Raw genomic sequence first — 25,350 nt, 5'->3', positions numbered from 1 at the left:
AAACAAAACATAAAGTGCTCGAACAAACGTAACGAACCAGAATCGCGTGCAGGGTAGGATTGAAAACCTGCCCACTGCGTTTAAGGTCAATGTCTAGCGTTTCAGCTAGCAACCCATATGTTGTGTTCAGCTTTCACCACGTATAAGGCACTCGCACACTGAAGTTGACGATTTATAATTTTGTTACTTCACCTTTTCTGCACGGATTTGTGGGAATATCGAACCGTTGAGATTCTAAATACTACATAGAGATTATACTGTACTCCCAAGTCAACGTGGTGTAGAAATCTAGTGCTATGGCGAGACATGTGACATACCGAAGTGAAGTTCATAGAAATTGTTCGGCTCCAGAGGATTCTCCGAATCCAGTTGCGATGCATTCGAGTCAAGACATTGGGGTTGTTCCGAATATCCTCTGCAGCTTGGTTACTTCAGTTCGATATACTTTGTTTTTCATGTCCCCCCCAAACATAAAAACCCACTGGATTAAGGCTTAAAGATCGGGAGGTGGACCCGCGTCGTCCTATCCACCGATGAGGAAATGTCTGATCCAAATGATCGCGCAATAAGCGGCTTATATGAGGTGGTGCATCATCGTATCATCGTGTATAAACCACATGGTTCTGCGTAGTTGAAGAGAAGCATCCTCTAACAACTCCAGTAACGTAGCCTACCTGTGAGGAACTCTAGGTAAGCCACACCGATCAACCGTGCAGATAAGATGATTGATCCAAGTAACCAATCTCCTACTATAACCGTTCAGATATTGATTTAGATCCAGTGCTGGAAGTTGCCTTGACGTACTGCGTGGGGAAGTTCCACAGTCCATGAGTGAGTTTTATGCATATTATCAAAAATGTACATATACTAGTGTAGCCCCACTGATGTTAGAGACGCCAGTAACTAATACGTTTTCCCCTTTTTAGGTATATTCGAGTACATCGTCGTTGCTCATAGAAAACCGCTATGTGTTAATATTTCAGCTTAGAACTGGCCAGAAAGGTTTTGTCATCTATGGTTTAGTATTTCATGAACTATATCAACGAATTTTCGTTTTAAGTGTTACATGTGCTGCGGGTCAATATTTCTCCCCTCAGTATTGTCACAACGGTATTTCGAGGCCCAACGTCGATATGTATGCCCACCACACAGTGTTACTATAGGCTATGTACAGTTTATTTATGTATACATGTACGTGTGCTTTCTTAAATATAATTGACTGTCTTTGGAATACATTCTTACAGGTATAAGATTGTTGAAACGGAAGTACTTGATACGAATGCTCTGAAAACTCTGTATCCTCATTCTAAAATTTGGGACTTCCTGTCGGGGCCACGACTAGGACGACCGGCTCGGATTCTTGTGGCTCCTAAAAAATTTGAAGAAGTGAAACGTGTCCTTATTTCAGAGAAAATTTCCTTCAGTGTGCTGTTGGATGATCTCCAAAGGTAAGAACTAGAGAAAGAAAGTTCATAACAAATATAAATAATATATATAAAATATAAATTCTCACTGAAGCCCAATTGTCAACATAAATGCCTTTGCTTGATTTTAATAATCTACCTTTAATTCCATAGTCCCCCAGTATGGCGAATATCTTTTCCCTCGGTACCCTGTCATATGCTTTCTCTAGATCTACGAAACATAAACACAACTGCCTACTCCACTCGTAGCATTTTTCAATTACCAGGCGCATACTGAAAATCCGATCCTGACAGCCTCTCTGTGGTCGGAAACCACGCTGGTTTTCATCCAACTTCTTCTCAACGACTGATCGCACCCTCCCTTCCAAGATGCCAGTGAATACTTTGCCTGGTATACTAACCAATGAGATACCTCAATAGTTGTTGCAATCCTTCCTTTCCCTTGCTTATAGATAGGAGCAATTACTGCTTATGTCCAATCTGAAGGTACCTTACCAACACTCCATGCTAATATTACTACTCTATGAAGCCATTTCATCCCTATCTTCCCACTATACTTCACCATTTCAGGTCTAATTTCATCTATTCCTGCTGCTTTATGACAATGGTGTTTATTTCCCATCCTTTCCACTTCTTCAAGCGTAATTTCACTACCAACATTTTCCTCCTCCCCATGAACTTGGCTGTTCGCAAGATCACCAGGAAGATTTCCTTTTACATTGAGAAGATGTTCAAAATATTCCCTCCACCTCTCCAGAGATTCCCTGGGATCTATTATGAGTTCACCTGAATTACTCAAAACACTGTTCATTTCCTTTTCCCCTCCCTTCCTAAGATTCTTGATTACTGTCCAGAAAGGTTTCCCTGCTGCTTGACCTAGCCTTTCCAGGATATTACCAAAATCTTCCAACGACTTCTTTTTGGATTCAACGACTATTTGTTTCGCTCTGTTTCTTTCATGTATGTACAAATCCCTGTCTTAAATGAAGTATCAGAGGGAAAATCAGGTAAGCCAATTTTCTGTCGTAATCGATTTAGCGTTGATATACTGGGCAACGGAACAAGCTTAATTCAGTTTACTACAATTCTAACTTCAGTTATTCAAAGCATATGATTTTGTAACATTTTATTTGTTTACCTAGTAACTTTTTGAAATTAAAATTTCGTTCTTCTGAGTTATGAAGGAAGTTGACTTACCTACTTTATCCCCTGGCCCTTAAAATATAATAGTAATTCACTTAGTAATATCAATAGTTTAGCTTCTGTGAATACTTACAGACCTACAATTTAACGAAATATAGCTGAAATGTGATGGAAAAAATCAAGTGTCTCAAATATCAGCTTCTTCCTACATATTGAATTAAATGTATATCGCTTAAACAATTAATATTTTGGAAATGTTTACAAATTTCAAAGCCTTAGGTACCTATGATAAACGTCAATTTGTAATCTTAATTTATTTTTATAATGAAATTATGTTTGAAATTACTTTTATATGTATTTTTTCCAAGCTATATTTCAATTAGGCTGTCTGATATTAACTAGTTTAAATTTTAGAATGATAACACTTTAGTCATTCTTGTAATAAATAAATTACATTTTGAAGAGAAGTGGCCGTACTTCAGAAAATTAAATATACAAGAATAATGTATTCATTGCTTATATTCACAGGCAATTGGATGAGGACCAGAAGAAATATTATCCGCTGCACCAAGGAAGATCTATCTCTTTCAACAAGTATAACACACTGTCAGAGGTCAGTATATATTACAGAAGATTATTTTATTTTTATTTATTTGGCTTCTTTCAAGTGGCGAAGTTAGGGCACCTAGCCCTCATTTACACTTAACTGTATTTACAACACTTACCTGCAGATACATTAACGTATAATATAGGTCTAGCAGAGTTGCGTTATACTAACACTCTCACTCTTACATGTATAAAACAATTCAAATAGGGTAATATACATTAACCAATATAAAATAATGTTACACACACACAATAAAAATAAATACACATATTGAACAACTATGGACTAGGTCTAAATATGCAAGAGAAACCCTCGCAGTTCTTCGCCATTCACACACTCAGCTTTACAGTGCAGTGCACACGTCAGCTTTCGACAGGTAATTTCGTCAAGTCCTTTTGAATTTGGTTTATGAATTACTGTCCCTGACACTAACTGGTAAGGAATTTCAAAGTATGGAACCGGGCACAGTAATTGTTATACGTAGACAAATGGTGAAGAGGAATATCAAGGCTAGCGCTAGCGCGAGTGTAACAGTTATGAAAGAAGGTGAAAAAGTGAAATTTAGAGGAAATGCACTGAGGCGAGTTGTTATGTAGTAGTTTATGTATTAATTCAAGTATGTGATATTAACGTATTTTCTTAGGTTTTAGTTCGTCAAGTTATTGATAGTAAGAAGTTACATGCACGCCATAGCTCAAGTTAAAAATTAATGTGATGCAACAGTTCAAAGTTCACTGCAGTTTCATCGTTTGTTCCTTAGTTTCATCAACAGGGATTACTTCACGGTAGTCGAGGACAGGAACGATTAAAGTCTGGACTAGTCTTTGTCGCATGTCCGGTGGTAATATGCCTTTGTTTCTTTCCAATGGACGAAGCGAATCAAAAAGCATTATTGATCAAGAAGTAGTCGCCCTAAGTTCTTCTACAGTGACAATGTCCGAGATAATCCCAATTGTGAACAATTGAAATCTTATCTTCAGCAGCTACCACACGGTGGATTAGGAATTGTGACAGTAAGAAAGCCATTGCTGGATGCAATAATTAATATGCGGTACAAAGACTTTGAGGGGAAAGAAATATGTTCTATCGCAACATCGTTGGACCCCCGCTTAAAAGGAGATTTTTTTCGCCGTTTGAGTGTTCTCACTGTTACTATAGACAAACTACTGGAACTTGCTACCTAACGGGAGGGTCCTGAATCTACAACTGAAGAGAAGAGCTTGTACGCTGTATATTGAAATATTTGGCGAAATTATAGGTTGTACTTAAATACTCGCTAAACTAGTATCGTAAACCTAAAAAACTCAGATGACCTATTCTTCGGAGCCAGCAAAAAATCCTGGTATGTGGTGCTTGTACGGCAGCATTATACAAAACATGACTCAAAAAATTCATTTGTCACTTAAATAGTCTGAAGGTGAAATCATATACCTGAAAGAAGCTCTGTTGTAATATAATATACTTCTCAGCACTTTCTCCATGTATTCGGTTTTCAAACAGTATAACATACATTTAGTGCTGTGAGTAAGCCCTAACTGAGGATATGTTCGTTTTGCCTGGTGCAGATCTTTATATTTGATTCCCTTGGGCGACCTGAGATGATGACACTGAGGTACCCAGAGGGTGAAACTAGGTGTCGGCACATAGCCTACTTCTATCGAGTAACAACAAGGGGATTCGCTTGATGCTTAACATCTCCACTCGATGGATAAATCACCATCAACAGTGTCGTATACACTCATACCATATGAAGAGCCCGAAGAAGTTTGGAAATGAGTATAGGATTTTGACACACAATCTAGTGGTTAGAAATTGTATACCAACATCGCTCCTACCCTGTCGGCCAACATTCTGATGGTGAAATATTTTCCTTCCATTGGAACTCGAACCGGCTAACCATGGTATCATACTACTTAAAATCTTAACGCCTTAACGATCATGACCACCAGGTAACCAATGGACAATGACAATGTGAAACAGCAACCTGCTATAAATACTGAAGTGAATTTAATGATAATAACTTTTCATATCTAATCTTATATTTGACTGCTTTTCAGATTAATGCCTACCTTGATGACTTAGCGAAGCAGTACCCTGACCTTGTCTCAGTCCAAAGTATCGGAAACAGCACAGAGGGACGTCCAGTCAACCTTATCAAGATCTCGTCAGGAGGTGGAAACAAACCCGCCATCTTCGTTGAAGGAAGTTAGTAGTTTACATCATTAATATATAAACTATTGTATCCTAATATTTTTAGGTATTCAGAGCCCTTATATGCTAGATATTTCAAACATTTGGTTTATTACAAGTCTACCTACTTTTGTGGCGAGACTTTCCGAAACTTCACGACTTTACAGAAGGTACACTGCATTGGAACTATTACACAGTTACATTCTTTCTGTGGATACTGCACTTGAATTCTTATATGGCTGACAAGTGCTGTTTCTAAGACAACACAGAAACAACCACTAAACGATATTTTAGATATAAGTAGTCGACTTTAGCTGCCTGGTGATGGTGATTGTCGTTTTAAGGGAAAGTAGAGTTTGATAACTATCCCCTCTTAACACTAATTAGAAAGGAAAGAGGAAGAGGTCGAATCCTTCAAAGAATAAAGGAAACGGCAAAGAAAGAGAGATAATAAAATAAGACTGAAAACACATGCTTCACAAGCCTGATACCATCGGGGCCGAAAATTGACCAACAGATTTTGGATAGGAAAAATGAAAATTGTGAAATTAGCACTAATAAGCAAAAACAACTGCAGACCAGTAAAGGGACTCATGGTTATCATCTCAAACTCCGAAATTGAGACTTCCAAAGAGGTTGTCCATTTTAGTCACTAGTCACCGACAAAGGATGTTATGAATTTATTCCACTGCCAATCTACAACGAAAGGGAAGGTTCATACAAGGCGTAAAAATTAAATGAATTGATTTTTCTAAACTGCTTTTTCAAACATGACCACCAAAGACACCTCGATAAACGTTATGATGAACATTTTAAGAGAAAATATAATCATCTTCTTTTAACTTGAAAGAGAAGAGAATGAGAAGGACGTCCAACTCTTTGAAGACAGGAAATATCAGCTAGAGAAAGAGAGAATAGCCATAGAATTCGTAAAAATGAAGCACAACCAAGATCTCGCGAACCAAACATTGATAATGTACCTTATGTTCTCCATGGAATGTCAGAAGAGAGATCTTTCTCATGTACACATCCTGTTGTGGCTACAGGACAGAATCAAACCTTACACATAATTGATCAAATAATAAGTGCAGCAATTTCTGATCCCAAACTCGACATTTTCCTTCATGAGAGAGTTAAGTCGCCAATGACACACGGTCCATGTGGCAATTAAACCTGGAACTCTTCCTGCATGATGAATGCATTCTGCAGCATGATATATCCCCGACCCCTCATCAGCAACATGTTAACTGATAAGACTGGTTATCCTCAGTATCGCAAACGCTCTCCAAGTGGAATTGGCTTCATCGTCAATGCCAACGGGAACGAATTGGATGATCTGTGGGTAATGCCCCACAACCCCGTCCTTTCTCGTACATTCATGACACACTGCAATGTTGTGTTCTGCCGCTTTGTAAACTATGTATATAAATGCTCAGACCAGGCGGTTTTTACAGTGGAGAATATGGATAACGAGCTGGATGGGGTATCAAGGTACGAGACTGGCCGCTACATCAACAGCTCAGAAGCTGCTTGGCAGATATTTTACTTCGCCATCTACGAGCAGTTTCCTCCTGTCTTACATTTTACTGTCCATCTTGAGAACGGCCGAAGGATATATTTCGCAACTGCAGATATTATTGACAAGGTGAACAGTCTCCTGAAAACGATACTCACGACCATTTTTCATTTATACAAATTCGATATCTTTGCAAGGATGGTGCTAAATTGCGAAGTTCTCCCATTCTTTCATGTGAAAAAAGTTCCTAAGGAGAAAGCAGGAAAAATTTGTGCCAGCCATGCTGGCGTGAAGAAGACGTGAAAATTAATTGAATTGATTTTTCTAAACTGCTTTTTTAAACATTAACAATATTACCATAGAAGAAGCTACCCACTCAGACTCTTCGAAAAAGAATTCATGAGTTATTCATAATCATTCTGATGTTTTACCAAGTAGTGTTTTCAAAGAAGCTCAAGGACAGTTTGGCGCTCATGATGTAAAAGTTCAGATGGAGATGGAATATCGTTGAACGAATGTTCTGTTCAGGTTGAGGATAGTGCACAACAGTTAAACAGGAATACCTACGGAGCTGTCTCTCAACCCACCCCAGTATTCAGAGACATTTGTCGTGAACACATCCAAGAAAATAAAATATCAGTAAATGATGAAAAAAAATGAAATGGCGTATGGCTTTTAGCGCCGGGAGTGTCCGAGGACAAGTTCGGCTCGCCAGATGCAGGTCTTTTGATTTGACACCGTAGGCGACCTGCGCGTCGAGATGAGGATGAAATGATGATGAAGACGACACATACACCCAGCCCCAGTGTCAGCGGAATTAACCAATTATGGTTAAAATTCCCGACCCTGCCGGGAATCGAACCCAGGACCCCTGTGACCAAAGGCCAGCAGGCTAACCATTTAGCCATGGAGCCGGACAGTAAATGATGTATGAGGCAATTACAACGAGCATGGTCTCAAACGTGGTCGGATATTCTTCCAGGATGCCCCAGTTGGGAAAGAGAAAACCTTCTTTGATAATAATTTGTTACTGACCAGGGTGAGAGGGATAGAAAATCGCTTTTGCTTCCTCAGGAATCGCTACTGCTTTAATGGACGGTGGAAAGATAGCTCTCTGCTAAGTTCCCTCTCATACTTAAAACTCTCTGAAACACCATTCTGTTAGGATCTTGGTACTATTGTTTTTATAAGCGAGACGTGGAGGTTCACCTTTATACAATTTATTGAAAATAAATTAAATCAGGATTTAGTTAACGTAAATGACACTCGTGGTATTTTGCTTTGTTTTAGCTGTTCATGCCAGAGAATGGTTGGCTCCTGCTGTGACTACCTATATCATCAATCAGCTGACAGAAAACTACACAGCCAACCGTGAACTGGTGGATAATGTAGACTGGTATGTCATCCCCGTGCTGAACGTCGATGGATACGAATATACCCAAAAGGTATACTTAAGTATTTTGTGGCTGATTAATGTAAAATAAAAAGTTAAATATACTCCATAAAGTTTACACTTTTATTATTATTATTATTATTATTATTATTATTATTATTATTATTATTATTATTATTATTATTATTATAAAATATTATGGTCTGAATGTGTATGTAAGCCATGTTCAAAACCTGGATCTTACGATATCTTGAAAAAATATATAGATGTTTGGTTAGTACTTTGGTGGATAGTCACGTGATGTTATCTAAAGGAGAAGTGGAAAGGTGGTGGTGGTGATTATGTTTTAAGAAGAAGTAAAACTAGGTAACAATCCTCTGTATATACTAATCAGAGAGAAAATTGGAAGGGAACCGACACTTTGAAAAATGAAGGTATCGGCCAAAGGAAGACAAGGGCTACGAAGGGCGTGAAAATGAAAGACTCCGTAGCCTTTGGAAACCCAAAAGCGTCGGGGTCGAAAAAGAACAAGAATTGACAAATAGAGGTCGGATATAATAGATGAAAGTGAGGAGCCTGGCATAAGTAAGTGGAAGCAATACCAGGACTCAGCTAAGGGCTCTGTGGTCGCCAGCCCACGCTCCAATGTTCAAAGCCATTGGGGCCCCTTTTAGCCGCCTCATACGGAAGCAGAAGGGAACTGACCAACCTGCCATATGCAAATTTAGGCGTAGGATGCCTCGTTAGTGGTGTCTGGCTTGGCTTAAGGCAATATTATTTAGTCGCCAGTATCCAAGTTTGGATACAGCATTTGGTTGGTCTGTCGATTACACATGCGTGGAATAGCCTATGGTATTAACATGAATATCTCTTCAGGACGGACCAAAGAAGATTGAAATGTTCGATGGGGAATGTCTAGTCGAACTGTGTGATGTCTGTGAATAGAAGCTTTTTGAGGGGTTCGGTTTTTGTGCATAGTAGGGCTGATGGGTGGTGGTCTCTTTTGTAATCATCTATGGCTTGCGCTCTGATGAAGACGGTTGAGTTGCAGTATAACAATTTGCTTTGGATTGGAGGAATATTGTGGATGGGAGATCCTTCAAAATAAATAGGTGAAGGTCATGTTGGAAATAAACATATCAGATACTCTCTTGTATTTTACAATTGGCTTTACATCGCATTGACACAGATATATCTTGACGATGGGATATGAGACGCCTAGGAGTGGTAAGGAGACGGCCATGGCCTTAATTAATGTACCGTACAGCCCCAGCATTTGTCTGGTATGAAAACAGGAAACCACGAAAAACCATCTTCAGGGCTGCCGACAGTGGGGTTGAAACCCACTATCTCCCGAATACAAGCTCATAGATGCGCCCTCATAACCACACTGTCAACTCCCTCGGTCGTTAGATAATGACATGGGATCCAAGCATCTTGAATGTCTTAGGTGTAATATGAGTGATGCAATAATGGTTACCTATTGGAATCGACGACGATGACAAAAATATTTTCAGTTTGTTGGCACGAATAGTTTTGTTCTTATTCTTTGGTTTAGGATGATATTGAATGCAGACTACCCGTACAATTTTCGTTTCCTATGCTCGTATTGCGATGGGAAATTTGATGTATTATTTTTACCCCGAAGGAAGATGCAGTTTTGGTATAGGCCTATTGGAGTGTTACATTATCAGGTCGTCTTAAATGTTTGAACATTTTTTCTAGTTGCTTTATGTCGCACCGGCACAGGTAGGTCTTATGGCGACGATGCTTGAACATTTTTCACTCTGTATATTTTAACAGTTTTATTAAATTAGTATCATACGTAGCCTATTTATTTGCGAATGTTTTAAAAGCAGCATTAAGAAAATAACATGTTTGTGTGAATTTATGGAAAGTTCTGTTTAATATGCAAGAAGTTAAGACAAAATTCTGTTTTGTCATAAATGCGTGCTTATTCACCTAAAATGTCCACTTCAAATACCTTGTGAACCATTAAAGATATGGACTTTATGTTTCCAATTTTGTTAATAGTAATACAGGGCTAAATTTGTTTTAAAAGGAACTACACTGTTTTCTACATCCGACATGAATGGGCAGCGTAGAACATGTAAGATTTTTTAAATGTGCTTCATATCAACTTCTGAATGTAAATTCCGTCTCATAACGTATAACTGAATGCAGATTATTTCGCCCAACATAATGGTACCAATCCAGTAGATTTAGGAAATTTAGGGCAGAAGTTAGCCCACGTGGTTTTTCGACTTACATAAGGACATGCACCTACTGGTACGATATGATGAGGAGTGCATGCTCGGGCTATATAATTAGCTATTACCAGGCGACAAGCCTGATAAGTTAGTTCACAGTCTTATATACAACATAGTTAGAAATAATTAGAAATAACTGTAAAGGTGTGAGCACTGGAGAGAATACTGCCCACCAATCATGTAAGGATGTGGAGATCAAGAAGAAGAAGAAGAAGAAGAAGAAGAAGAAGAAGAAGAAGAAGAAGAAGAAATAATTTATTATAAGGGTATATCTATTCAATACTTGACTGAGGCTATTCGCATTAAACAGGCGTGTTGAAACTAGTGACCCTCCCAGTCCCTATTAAAGCCATCTTCAGCTAGAATTATAAAAAAATATTATTGGCCACACACATTGTGGAACGTTGAAAACAAAATTATACACATTAAAAACCACTGATGCATGTTGAGACACGATAATATCCTGTTCATTAAAACTATGTAAAGAATTTAATTAAAAAAAATGTTCTTGGTTGAACTGTTGTGAAAGATTGGAGAGACGACTCTTGTTAGGAAAAGATGGTTATGTCAATTACAGGTCTAGTGGGACTGGAAAAGTTTTTCTCTAGTTGTTGTTCAGTGGACCTTATTTTAACAAAATATTTGCATAATGGCAATATGGAACTTGAAAGTTTGGTGTACCGGTAGTGGCTAATTAGAACGATTCTTCTTAATGCATGGTATTAGGCGCTTTGTCTTCCAGCCCCTGATGTTGACTTTATCAAGTTGTAAAATTAGTTCACACTAAATAAATAATGTTTCATCTGATCGATGCAATTCTGGAGTAAACACGTAACAAACAGATTAACAAATACGATAACCAAGAAATACGTGTAACAATTACTTCTGTTTACGACCTAATGCATCTCATCATTTTATCAATTTCTTTTTATGTAACGTTTTTGTGTTCCTTTTTAGCCAAAACTTGAGTCAGTTGAAAACGCTGTGAGTCCTCTTCAGGTCGTTCAGGTGTCGGACTGGCTCCCGGGTACTTCATTTATGAAGTATTTCAGTTTCAAACGATGCATAATTATCACACATAGGGTAGAATAATGGAACTACTAAGAATGACAATGATAACGCACGATAAAGTTTCACGAAATATTGATCCAAATTTAATGGAAGTAAAATCATTTGGTATAGAGTGTAGGGGTAGCGTGCCTGCCTCTTACACGGAGGCCCCGGGTTCGATTCCTGGCCAGGTCAGGGATTTTTACCTGGACCTGAGGGCTGGCTAGAGGTCCACTAAGCCTACGTGATTAGAATTGAGGAGCTATCTGTCGGTGAGATAGCGGCCCCGGTCTAGGAAGCCAAGAATAACGGCCGAGAGGATTCGTCGTGCTGACCACACGACACCTCGTAATCTGCAGGCCTTTGGGCTGAGCAGCGGTCGCTTGGTAGGCCAAAGCCCTTCAAGGGCTGTAGTGCCATAGGGTTTGGTTTAAAAAAAATTATTTGTAAATAATATAACGAAGGTGGACAATTAAGTATGCAACATTCGAAACAAAGGGTTTTACATCCTTTCGTAATACGATTTATGGCGTTGCTGTGGTATTTAAATAATACACGAGTTCGACATAAACATTGTAAACAACGTAGTTTAACGTAAACAATGATATCTGCCCTGTACCACAACATTGTCTCTTTGCATATGTTTCTAACTGACGTTAGAATGCAGAATTACAATGTTATATCTCAAATCATGATATGAAGCAATAGAGTTTAAATGATATTAATTACAGAACTAGTGTCGTGGATGTGAACAGGCACCTAACGTGAACAGTAAATCATTCTTTCTTTCTTAATCCGTTTACCCTCCACGGTTGGTTTTTCCCTCGGACTCAGCAAGGGTTCCCACATCTACCGCCTCAAGGGCAGTGTCCTGGAGCGTGAGACTTTAGGTCGGAGGACCAGTATCTCGTTCAGGCAGCCTCACTTGCTGTGCTGAACAGGGGCCTTGTGGTGGGGAAGGGGATGGAAAGATCAGAATGGATAGACAAGGAAGAGGGAAAGAAAGCGGCCATGGCCTTAAGTTAGGTTCCATCTCGGCTTTTGCTTGGAGGGGAAGTGGGAAACCACGGAAAACCACTTCCAGGATGGCCGAGGTGGGAATCGAACCCCTCACTACTCGTCTGACCTCCAGAGGTTGAATGGACCCCGTTCCCGCTCTCGTACCGCTTTTCAAATTTCGTGGCAGAGACGGGAATCAAACCGGGCCTCCGGAGATAGCAGCTAAGCACACTAACCACTACACCAAAGAGGCGGACTAACAGTAAATCTAACATCATTATTTCCTTTCGTTGGTTTCTACGTTCGTCCTTTACTCACACTTTTCTCTTTTTGAAATTATATTGCAAACTTCACAACTATCAGTTAAACACACTGAGATAAAATTAACTTGATAGCAAAACAATAACAAGACAAATATATATAACGCTGTAGAGAACCTGTTATAGAACAACAAAGAGACATAATCGATTGACTTCAGCTCCACCGCTGGTTGTAAATGAAGAAGATCAATGATAATATCATACCATCTACAACAGGATCGTGCAGGAAAGACGCACATAATACGCAATCTAACATGGAACTAACAAAGCGTCCACCAAGCAATCACAAAATCATGCAACGGGGTCGATACACGGGTCTACGTAAGAATCTCCGGCTTCTCGATGAACAGCTCTTCACTAAATGAACACTATAATATGAATAAGTCTGAAAAATCATGTATACTACTCCATAAATCCTATTACAGTACATAATTCAATTTGCAGTATTCCTACACACGTTAATGTAGTAACGATGACAGATGACCTATATATTTTCATGCGATTTTCTCGGAAGATTCCATAACAGCAGTCGTATCATCACAATGAAGCTGGGTAGTTAATTGCCATTAGGCTCATAAGCAAGGATCCCTTACCTTTGCCTACGTGAAATCAATTATAAAGCCAAAACAATCTCGCGGTGCTAATACACGCGCATTACACCATTACCATAATCTAAACTATGCTTTCAAAGCCTTAACGTAGATCATATCATAATCTCATATAATAACCTTCATTAGACACCTCTCTATGATCACTTCACAAACATATCTCGACGTAACCAAGCCATTATTCCATATTATTCTCAGTCATTCAGTTCTGAGGACTCAAGCCTATCCTCAGAATGCATTTATTCCTATGGTCCACATATCGTCGCTGCACGAGCAAAACCTATTATCCCAAAATGCTCTTCCTATACATTATTTTCCTTAAGACTGGTCACGTCTTCTAGCTACATACGGATGTGCAGTCCATCGGAACAATTTTTGCTGTGTTCATTTTCCTATGTTTACGTGTAAAGGAAAATGAACCTTACCGTACCGCACTATAGGAACGTATGTTTGCATAACGTATTTACGCCCTCCTACAGTATCATGTATTTAAAGTTAATTTTCTTTCTTTTTTCTGGAAAGACCTAGTGTTCTCAGTGCACTGTCTTCTGGTATGGGCTGGAAAAAATGTGTTACTTTATTTAACATGCCTCAGCCTCATCCTTGACTCTGACAACACGAAAGTGACTGAAGTGTGAGTGATGCTAGTAATGTTATTCCTTATGCAGCCAATTCCTGTTACGAATGGTGTGAAAATATTGCTCAAAGGGTCAGTTGGTGCGTAGATTTTAGTGGGCTTGGCATACCCATTTGTAATAGCAACTTCTGGCTGTGAAAAAAGCAACGAGAAATTACCTCACTCCTCATTTCCCCTAGTACGCCTCTTCAGTGACACCTAGGCCGCCTATGACAGCTGATGGTGGAACTTTGAGGATCAAACCAGCCTCCGGGCTGACATTATCCGTTAAAATGAACATTATCCGTAAAAATTATAAATTATAAGAATTGTAAATAATTCATTGATTGTATACTGTTCCAGGAAAGATTTTGGAGAAAGACCCGTTCCGACACCGGAGATCCTGAATGCATCGGTGTAGACGGAAACAGGAATTTCGCTTTCCACTGGAATGGTAAGTAAATATTCTTTATGCTAGCATCTTCGCCCCCTTATATGTACGTAGTCTGACGGCAAGTACATGGAGTAATGCATTCAGCGATAGAGTTAATATGGGATTAACATAATGGTACCGAAATTTTCAGATCTGCTTGGCGTTTTATGGCATAATTTACACCTGAATTGGTATTTGAAAAGTCAGTATCTTATTAGATCCACGGCTGTCGCCCACGTGGCAGATTCCTTATCAATTGCTTACCTAGTTTTTTCTTGAATATTTTCAACGAAATTGGAAATTATCGAACATTTCCCTTGATACTTTATTCCAATCCGTTACTCCTCGTCCCGTAAATGAATATCTACCCCAATCTTTACTTTTGAATTCTAACTTTATCTTCACGTTACGATCTTTCCTAATTTTAAAAGCTCCACTCAAGCTTATTTATCTTTCCCATCTTTTGCATTTGCTTTAAATCGGAACGTGGTGTTACAATCTGTGCCTCTTCCCGACCTTCACTCCTGTTTTTCATGGTTCCGGAAAGCTAAGTTCTTCACCATCTTAGACTTTAATCAGGCGTACAATCGGATCCCTCTAGCTGAAGAAGCAGAACATCTAACAGCTTTTGCCACGGATTGGAACTTGTATGAGTACAACCGTGTGCCTTTCGGGCTCCCCACGGGGGCAGCTGTGCTAACGAGACTGCTAGGTAGGGTCTTCTCCGACAACAAATTTGAATACTTATACCATTATCTTGATGATGTCGTCGTATTTTATGAGACCTTTGAAGAACACGTACGTGCATGAAAGCTTATTTCATTGTGATTACTCCAACATCTTTAATAATCGGAAGGTTTGAGAAAGTACTTGATCTGTATGTTAATTAGCTATCATGTCTATGTGACTTTACCTGTCCCCCCTACATGAACTCATTAAGTAGTGATCACGCATATGGGTTGCTACTCCAGAAATACAGAGTATTTACCCCAGTGCTGTTCCAGTTTTCTCTTCCTTCTCTTCATCATCATCTTCTTGTGTCACCCGGCTGTTGTCTGCGAATAAATAACCGCTTCACCAAATGTCATCATTTGAGTATGAACAATACTATTCGATTTATTCATAATGAAATTCCTTGCTTTAGTTTAGTATTTAGAGACGTTATACAGAAATAGCCGTCGCACGAAAACTGACGCTTTCTCTCGCTGGAAGCGTTCAGTCGGATACAACGCAGAGTCGACCTCGATTTTACATTACTAAATTTGCAATACATAGTCTCCTACAGATCGGAAGGTGTGTACACCCCTATAAGAATACGGGTTCCGATTCATGGAGGCTCAACAGCAATGTTACGTCTATTACAATTTTTGTATTTTTTGAATTTGATTTACGTCGCACCGACTCACATAGATTTTATGGCGACGATATATAACAGTTCGAAGTCACGTATATTATTAGTATTATCTTAACGAGCACGATAAGCGACGTACTTAAATTCACTGCACTGTCGGCAGCCCTGAAGATGGTTTTCCGTGGTTTCCCATTTTCACACCAGGCAAATGCTGGGGCTGTACCTTGATTAAGGCCACGGCCGATTCCTTTCCACTCCTAGGTCTTCCCTATCCCATCGTCGCCATAAAACCTGTCTGAGTCGGTGCGACATAAAGCAAGTTGTAAAAAAAAAAAAAAAAAAAAAAACTGTCACTGGTTTGTTCTACAGAATGGAACGATACAAATCCTTGCACGGAGATTTACCCTGGAAAGTCCACACTGAGTGAACCTGAGACTCGGGCTGTGTCTGATTTTGCAACGGCCATCAAGGACAACATCAAATTGTACATCAGTGTGCACAGTTGTTCAAGTGTAAGTCATTAAATTGATTTTGTTAATTTATTTATGGCAATGGTTTTATTTCATTTTTACGACTGATAGCGATCTTATGGGTTATAATTTTACTTGAAAATCTTTCCTAGCAGCGTAAGATGTGGGGTGAAATTTTCTGCAACACATAGGTGGTGGTGATTATTGTTGTAAGAGGAAGTACAACGGGGCAGTGGTCCTTTATTAGCCTAACACTAATCAGAAGGAAAATGGAAGAGGTCTGCCACTTCGAAGAATGAAGGTGTCGGCAAAAAGAATGGGATGGGCCACGAAGGGTGTAAACATGAAAGACACACTAGGCCTCGCAAACTTAAGGACATCAGAGTCTGAAGAGAACAAGAGAGGTCGGGTAGGAAAGACGAAGACGAGAAGTCTGACTCAAATAAGTGGAAGCAATGCCAGGCTGAGTTAGGAAACCCGTGGTCGCCAGACCACTCTCTCAAGATGAAATCCCCTGGGTCCCCTTTTAGTCGCTTTTACGATATGCAGGGCATCGTGAATGTATTCTACCCATGTTCCTCCACCACAGCAGCCAGAATTGCATGACTTTCGTATCAGTCCTCAATGAATTAGTAAAATAATATTTTTTTTTGCTAGTAGTTTAATGTCGCACTAAAATATGTAGGTTTTTGGCGATGATGCCATTGATAAGGGCTAAAGTACGGAAAGAAACAGCCATCGATGTAATTAATCTGCAGCCCCAGAATTTGAAACGGGGTAAACCCGGAAACCAATCATTAGGGCTGCCGATAGTGTGGTTTGAACCTATACCGAATAGAAGCTTACAGCCACATACATGTACAGGATAGCGACTCTCTCGCTAAGAATAATAATTGTATGACGTCGAACAATGGACAATTACCTGATGGATTTCGAAATTCCGGACTACTCAACCAATAACTAGGGAGTAGGACACAGTACTTGTTATTTGTGAACTTAACGTGAAAATTCGAATCAGGTGATGTTCATTTATAACAGCAGTAGAGCTAATTGCAGCTAAAGGATTCTCTTTCATCTTTCTGTAGCTTTATGACCCTCTTTTATTTAGCGTATCAAGCTGAATACAGAAAAAAATTATACACAGATACTCCCATAAATATTCGGTCACTCTGATTTTTCACACACTTTTATTGGGTAGTTATTCTTACACTATAATGATAACGTATAATACAACGAATCACGTGGGAAAACATAATAAAACGTTATACAAACATCGTGATGTAAGGCATACTATTCTGACAGTCATTAGTACGCCCTCTGTCCTACATTAAATAAAAGAAATAATTCCAGTGCCACCTCAAAAATATTCGGCCACTATACAAATAGCAACATAAACTCGCATAATTCACAACACTGTTACACACTCAGTACTTTGTAGGTCCACCTTGATGTTTTAGGACCTATTCCAGTCGATTCGGCATACTGACGATAACTTTCTTGATATAATCAGGGCTTAATGCCGCCCATTCTTGTAGCAGTCTCCTCTTTAAGTCTGTGAGGGAACTTTAGCCGTGGTAATTGCAGAGCTGCCTTCATTCGACTACACACATTCTTGATGGGGTTCAGGTCGGGTGATTGTGGTGGTTTCAAATTCTTCGGCCAGTCGTACAGCAGCCACTCCCTGACGAGTTATGACTTGTGCTTGGGGTCGTTATCTTGTTAGAACTGGAAAGTACACTGTGTACCAAATTTTTCCGCAAATTGTCGCAAATTGTTTCTGAGGATAGTCATATCGCCTTTTATTTTTGATTGTCAAAATGTGTTCAATAAAACTCAGTGCACCAACCCAGTTCGATGCGACACATCGCTACACCATTGCACTTCCTCCACCATTTTTTACCGTTGCTTGTAAATTGCTTGTCCTCAGTTCCTCGTGACGTTTCCGCCACACCAATTGCTTCCCATCGGACCCAAAGACGTTGAACTTTGACTCCTCAACAAATAACACATCCTCCTACCAGGCACTGGGTTTGTTTACGCAGGTTTTGAGAACTCTCGACACTTGTTTTTATTTACCGCACTAATGTATGGTTTCCTACTAGCTCTTCTCTGAAGGAACTCGTTCCTTCGCAGTGCTCTTCACACGGTTTTAGTACCCACTTTCTTTCCACACTCCTCCAAAACAGTTGCTGCCAGTTTCTGGGCACTCATTTTCGGATTTCGTTTCCCATTCCGAAGCACAAACCGCTCAGCCTTCTTGGTCTGCCTGTCTGGGGAAATGAATCAATTCTGTCTTCATTCTGAATCGTCTATTTTATCTCCAATTGTTGTTCTGCTTGTGTTAAACATCTGCGATATCTTTCTATGCGATTTACCTCGAGCATAATGGAATATCACGAGCCGGCGTTCTTCAAATGCAATATTGTGTTGTCTTTTGCACCCCATTTAATACCAGTCCGCAACACTGCAGAAAATGATTTCGGCACGACGTGTCTTACGGCACCGCACTACTGACCTGGACGTTTTGCAACGTTATCTGCCCTGTTTCTGTCAATGAACACTACGGCAATCCCGGCCTTTCGGGGTGACCAAATATATTTGAGGCGTGTCATTTCGCCCATGTGAACCATGTCCTTTCTTTTACAGCATACTGTACATCAATGTTCCGTGATTCCTCTTCGGCCTAAGTAACCACAAGTAGTTCCATTACTTGGACACATTTTGTTTCACATTCTGCTCATGGTTGCGTTATTGTCATCATTTTTTCACGGATTTTATCAGTGGCCGAATATTTATGGGAGTGACTATACATATTTACATAACAGGAAAACAACGAACAAGAAAAGACTCCTTACAATTGAATGTCATCATCATTGATCCACTGTATTGCTTCTGGAGTTGCCAACAGAAAGTCCACTTTACTGCCTGTGTATGCCCGCGTTTCACACTCGCTGACAATGTGGCGTATGGTTTGTCGTGCAGCTCCGCAGTCACACGCAAGTGTCGGCAACTTGTTTCATTTAAACAACATGTTTCTGCGTCTGCCATGGCATGTTCTTATTCTGTTCAGAACAGTCCATGTTTCACGTGGTAGCAGGAATCCACTTGGAAGTTTGCCATTCGAGAACATACTGTGCAAGTGCATCTCTGTTGCTGCTTCCCACCGTCTTTTCCACTCTGTAGTTGTGTTGTAGCCTCTAGCAACCATGTCTGAGGCATTACGTAAAGCTGGATGGCATGAACGTAATCTGTTTTGGTTGATAGTTCGTAGATCTCCATTTGGAGGTAGATCGGGGTTCCTTAAGACTTTGTTGAATTCCTTGATGAGAGCGGTGGATCTGCGTAAATCAGATGGCATTATTCCAGATAAAAGCGGGAGCCAATGAATTGGCGTAGATCGAATCGTGCCAGTTATTATGCGCATAGAGGAATTCAATTGAGTATCAATAAGTCTTGTGTGATGACTGTTCATCCATACGAGAGCACAGTACTCAGTCTTCACTTCCTTTTTGATCTATGCTCATTGTGCAGTCCTTCAATAGCAGAAAAAGAGGATATAACTATGTCCAATTTAAAGTTGACAAAAGTCGTTATCCAGATCAGCGAAGTAATCTATGAGATAAGTAACACCACAGCATTAGCGTGATCTTGAAATGACAAGTAACATAAAACAATTCCGAATAGTTATTGACCTATCACACAGTAGCTCGGAGTCGTAGATGTTATGGGTATGTTCCTAGAGCAGCATAGTATATTCTTACCAAGACACCTGTGGTTAGAATCCTAGACAATGCAATACGATTTTAATCTCTATAAGTATATAGAAGCGAAAACCCTGATTCACTCACTCCCTTATAACTAATTCTCACATTTTCCACGAAGCCAGAGGGTTGAAATTTGGCAAGGTGTTCCTTATGAGTTAGTTAGGGAAAGTAAAACTGTTTTATTTCGATTTGTGATAAACAGGGGGAAACTGGGGTAACTACGCTAAATATGATATCATGAAATAACTCACTTTCCACGATATAGGGCTGAATTTTGGCACAAGTTTGTTATAAGATGATTAACGAAAGGAAAGATGTTTTATTGCGATGTTTTGCGTTAAAGGGTAGTGAAATTGGGGTAACTACTTTAAACACAATATCACTAAATTACTCAATTCCCACGAAGGTGAAGTGCTGCAGTTCCGCACATGTGTTTCCTATAAGCTAATTAGGAAAGGTGAAGATGGTTAGTTCCTATGTTTTGTAATAAATGGGGTGAAATTAGGATAACTGCCCCAATTTGAACTTATTTAATTCTGACATTTCCCACGAAGCTGGAAGGCTGAAATTTGGCACAGATGCTTCTTGGCAATCTAGTTAGGAAAAGTAAAGTTTTGTGATAAACGGGGTGAAACTGGGTAACTCTCTAAAAGGAATAACACTAAATCGCACACTCCTCAGAAAGGTAGAGGGCGGAAATTTGTAATAAACTAATTAAGAAACGCCAGGCGTTCTATTCCGATATTTTGTGATTAATAAATAAAATATAACGCATTATACCGTGCGAAGAACGGGCGTTCAGCTTGTTTATAAGGGGGTAGGGCCTCCCGAGCAAGACCTGGTGCAGATAAGTCGAGTTGACACCAATGGGTGGCCTGCGTATCTGTGAGGATGAGGCACTAACGCTGAAGATGGCACGCACACCCTGAGACCCCTTGCCAGAGGAATTAACCTATGAAACTTACAATCCACAACCCGGCCGGGTGTCGAGCCCAAGATCCCTTTGGACGAACGACCAGAATGCTAACCAGTTAGCTTAGAAAAACAAGCTTTTCGTAGTGGGAAGTTGCATCTCAGTGTTTCGAATTCCACGTGTAACCGCGGATCCTGTGACATATGGGTTCATGTTAGTTGTCACTCCCGGCCCCGTGGTGTAGATCTAGTGCACCTGCCTCTACCCAGACACTCTGAAGTCTATTCTTCACCAAGTTAGGTGTGTTTAGCTGGATCAGAGGGCTGATCTGAGGTCCTCTCAGCCTACATGAGAGCAATTGAGGAGCTGTCTGATGGTGAGGAGCGTCGATTGGTAGGCCAAGGCGCTTTTGTGCTATGACACCTTTGAAGCGGAGGAGGTATTTCGTCACCTAGAACCCCAGATATTCATTGACCATTCAGAACAGCAGCCTCAGAGTCGTATGACACCTAGAAATATTGAATTTATTTTAGACGTCAAGAAAACGCCTGTTCTTTAACAAGAGAAGTAGGAGAGTTAAGCAGTTAATGATTAGACTCAGCAATCAATATTTTCTATGTAGAAGCATGTATAGAAGTAGAAAAGACCATAGTTCTTGTTAAGAACACAGGCTTATTTCCGAAGACCGAATGATAACAGGTTATATGCCTAAGCGTTTATAAACTAAATTCGTGCTTATAGGCTGTTATTAACTGTGAAATTATTATTATTATTATTATTATTATTATTATTATTATTATTATTATTATTATTATTATTGTTATTAAAATTAATTTTATTTCTCAGGTTTTATTGTATCCCTGGGGTTACACAGAAGAGCCACCAGCAGACGCAGCAGATCTTGTAAGTAACAAATGATTTATTGGTAAATTAATTATATGCTCTTTGAAAATAGGCTAGTCTCTTGAATTAGTCCCACATGAGTAGCGCTTATATTTTTACATTATTAGAAGTTTAAGATTTAGTCCCAACGTAATATCACTCATACCGGGAAAAAATCGGATATGTGATTTCTTTTTCCATTTTTGCGGTAACCTACTAAGGTCAATGCTCTCTATTCTTTGACACTAACAAGATAAACCATTTCGTCATAGTATTGAAGAAATAGACAAATTTTACTTCCAGATTATTAAAAAATACAAAACAGTCCTCGGTAAGAACTAGATAAGTTGAGTTATCTTGTTAATATTCTGAATATTGTTAATAAAAGTGGCTTCAACCAGATATCAGTTTGCCATGTGTGTAATACATTTTCTATGGTTATTGTGGGCGTGAACATTATCATCCTATAAATGAATTATTGGCAGTGAATTTTCATTGCTGCTTCTGTTAAAGAGAACTATTAAATCTTACTAGCTAACAATGCACAAATGTAATTTATACGCTTTGGTTTTTACTGGTTCACATAATGAAATAATGCCTGTAGGACAAGCCAGTTTCATTCGCGATCCAAAGTAGATACTTCATTTATTTTTTGAATTAAATAAAATCTAACCAAAACCATTATTTAAAAAGCTGTTTAATATAAAGAGGAATGGTTTGACAACATTTGGTGACTCGGTGATATCGTATTGTTTAAAACAAAATTGCTTCCCCTGAGAACTTTAATTTTTTGACATATCTTATTATTCCCTGAGATGAGTGATATATCGGTATTAAGTGTAGAACATACTGCTTTCAAGAATTAAGATATCGGTAATAGTCTTACATGTTGTAGAGATCAACAGGTACTGATATATTCGTGCGGATTGACAAGGAGAGATAGAGTGAGAAATGCGACAATAAAACGAACAAAAGTTAGGGAAACAAGACTGAGGTGGTTTGGCCATATTAAGAAGAGGACGGAATATTATTTAGGAAGGAGAATAATGGAGAGGACTGTGCCTAGTAAGAGGAAAATGGGAAGACCAAAAGAGAAGATAGTTGGACTGTAAAAAGGAAGATATGACTGAGCTGAAGCTACAGAGAAAGCTGGTCGTAGACAGCAGCAATTGGAGGAAGGTAATCCGCACCAGCAACCCCACTTGGCATGAAGAAGGAGAAGAACAATAAGAAGAATAAGGAGAAGATTCTCAATTAGGTACCTATATGATAACTAAAATGGTGGATGAGTAATTGTTAGCAAAAAAAAAACCTGTACATTATACAGAGTGATCGTAACCAAATGCGGATCATTTTAAGGACATAGTCTTCGTTGAATTAATATCGTAATACAGTACATCGATTAAATCCAACACAGACTAGTACATATTCTAATAATTAACGAGTTAGACGATTTCTGCAATAGGAAATCTTGGAATAGGAGTCTGTCCCGGAACATGAATGCTCAAAGCTGTGGTTTACAGCTGTCAATTATGAGATGTACGGTCCCCTTTTACTACGTATTTCTATGATTGATTACATCATGAATTCATGGTGTTTAATAAACAAATTTTTATCCCGACTGTGTACGAGTAATTTGAAAAAATATATTTAGTACAATATTTCAGAATATGTACCGTATCTATGGTTAAATTCTGACGTAATTATTTTTATTTGAGAGTGAGAAGTTTAAGGGAAAGTACACAAACTAACTTCAGGTTCGCCGTTTTATACAGTTATGAATTACGTCTTGGTAAACAAGAACGAGGACGTGATTAGCTCAGTGGCTTAACTGATGGCTTCCCGTCAGGAAGGTTGAGGTTCGAATTCAGAACGATCCTTAGTTGGTATTTTCACCTCGAAATTCGCGTGGCTTCGGGAAAGGCTTCCGGCCTTAAACCTCTGGCCAAAACCAAAATGAGCCTAATTGGCTCCAGCAACCCCAGACATACCTGGGATAATCTGAAGAAAATAAATATAGTAGTGATATTCCCATTGGATGAATGTCCACCGTCCGTGCCTTCGTTTCTGAGCTTCCTAGGTTCTATTCCTGGCCAGGTCAGGGATTTTAGTCGCACCTGATCGATGGGTTTGATTCAGCGACTGCGTGTTCATCCCACCACTCTCATCTTCATACCCACAGCACACTGCACTAGAAACGCGTAGTGAATACTGTACATAGGTCCACATAGGACCGGTGTCAGGAAGGGCATCTGACCGAAAACAAGGCAGATTACAAATTTGTGACACAGAATGCACGGGCGTCCCCGCCAGGGTGTGAGAAAAGTAGTACAAGAAGGAGCAGGAGAAGAAGATATTGATAAGCATAAACGAAATCAAAATGTTCACTTTTGTAAATAATTGATTGTACGTTCCATACATGTTAATAATGGAGTTCGTTTTGAAGGCACTGTTTTAGAGAGCCTGGAGTTGTAAATAGCTGTCTTTCTCTTCATCTTAGGCGTCGACTCGCCGGCGAGAACAGTATTTGCCAGGAGCTTCAAGGTAGCCGATTATGGATTCTTAGACGTCTGAAGAAAACAAATTCTAGGACCACAAGCTATGTCGCATTACTGGCGAAGATTGTTGTTGCTGGTGGTCACTTCTCCGATTTTCTTGCTCTTTTCTGGGAATCACCTTTATCGGACACATGCCTTCTTGACTGTCGTTCAGAAAGTAATTGAGTCTCGCAGATAATAAATACACTGCTCCATCGGCTGATCGGATACTTCATCCTTCCTGCTGCCTGCTGCCGATGTCAGTTCGGAACTTCTTCATAATGATAACATCCCCCTTCTAGCAAACTAACAAATGTGCAAATTGTCAAAGAATTAGGAGAGCTGAAAGAAGTTGTGATTACTCATGTAAAATCAATTTATAATGATTGGTTTTATGTGTTAGCCATACATAATGCGCTGCAGATTCTAGCTGCTCTGTCGCATTACTGGCAAAGATTCTTGTTGTTGGTGGTCACTTCTCTGATTTTGTCAGAGGTTATATAAGTAATAAAATGTAGACCAAAATTTCAGAACTGATGATGATGATGATGATGATGATGATGATGATACTTGTTGTTTTAAGAGGCCTAATATAGAAGGTCATCGTCCCCTAAAACTTCAGAACCACAGGTGTTCTAGTTCGTCACTTTTGCTAGTTTGTCATAGTGGCGACGAAATTCCCCGATCACCGTAGGACTTTGGCCTGCGTCGCTCTCTGTTATTACTGTCCTTCGGAAGACAGCCTTGCGTCATTGCTGGCGCACTACAACAGCCACACAATTCAGGAAAGAAAGCCGTATCCCGTGGCACAGAATCTGCGACGGTTGGAGACTCAGAGATTGTTGCCGCCTACCATACTCTGGG

At 39.5% G+C, this 25,350-nt stretch overlaps 1 protein-coding gene across 1 annotated transcript in view; it reads left to right on the top strand.

Moving 5' to 3' along the window:
* Window positions 1-25,350, top strand: part of LOC136885381 (carboxypeptidase B) — a 40,146-nt gene that overhangs the window by 3,860 nt on the left and 10,936 nt on the right. The window contains exons 2-8 of the mRNA XM_067157897.2: window positions 1,245-1,448; window positions 3,096-3,180; window positions 5,232-5,379; window positions 8,171-8,325; window positions 14,500-14,590; window positions 16,290-16,432; window positions 21,914-21,970. Coding sequence (XP_067013998.2) covers window positions 1,245-1,448; window positions 3,096-3,180; window positions 5,232-5,379; window positions 8,171-8,325; window positions 14,500-14,590; window positions 16,290-16,432; window positions 21,914-21,970 — 883 coding nt within the window. The remainder of the gene's footprint in view (window positions 1-1,244; window positions 1,449-3,095; window positions 3,181-5,231; window positions 5,380-8,170; window positions 8,326-14,499; window positions 14,591-16,289; window positions 16,433-21,913; window positions 21,971-25,350) is intronic.

This window comes from Anabrus simplex, chromosome 1 (assembly GCF_040414725.1).
Source record: "Anabrus simplex isolate iqAnaSimp1 chromosome 1, ASM4041472v1, whole genome shotgun sequence".
Lineage (NCBI taxonomy): Eukaryota > Metazoa > Arthropoda > Insecta > Orthoptera > Tettigoniidae > Anabrus > Anabrus simplex.
The sequence above is the reverse complement of the archived record's forward strand: the minus strand, read 5'-3'. Positions and strand labels throughout refer to the sequence as shown.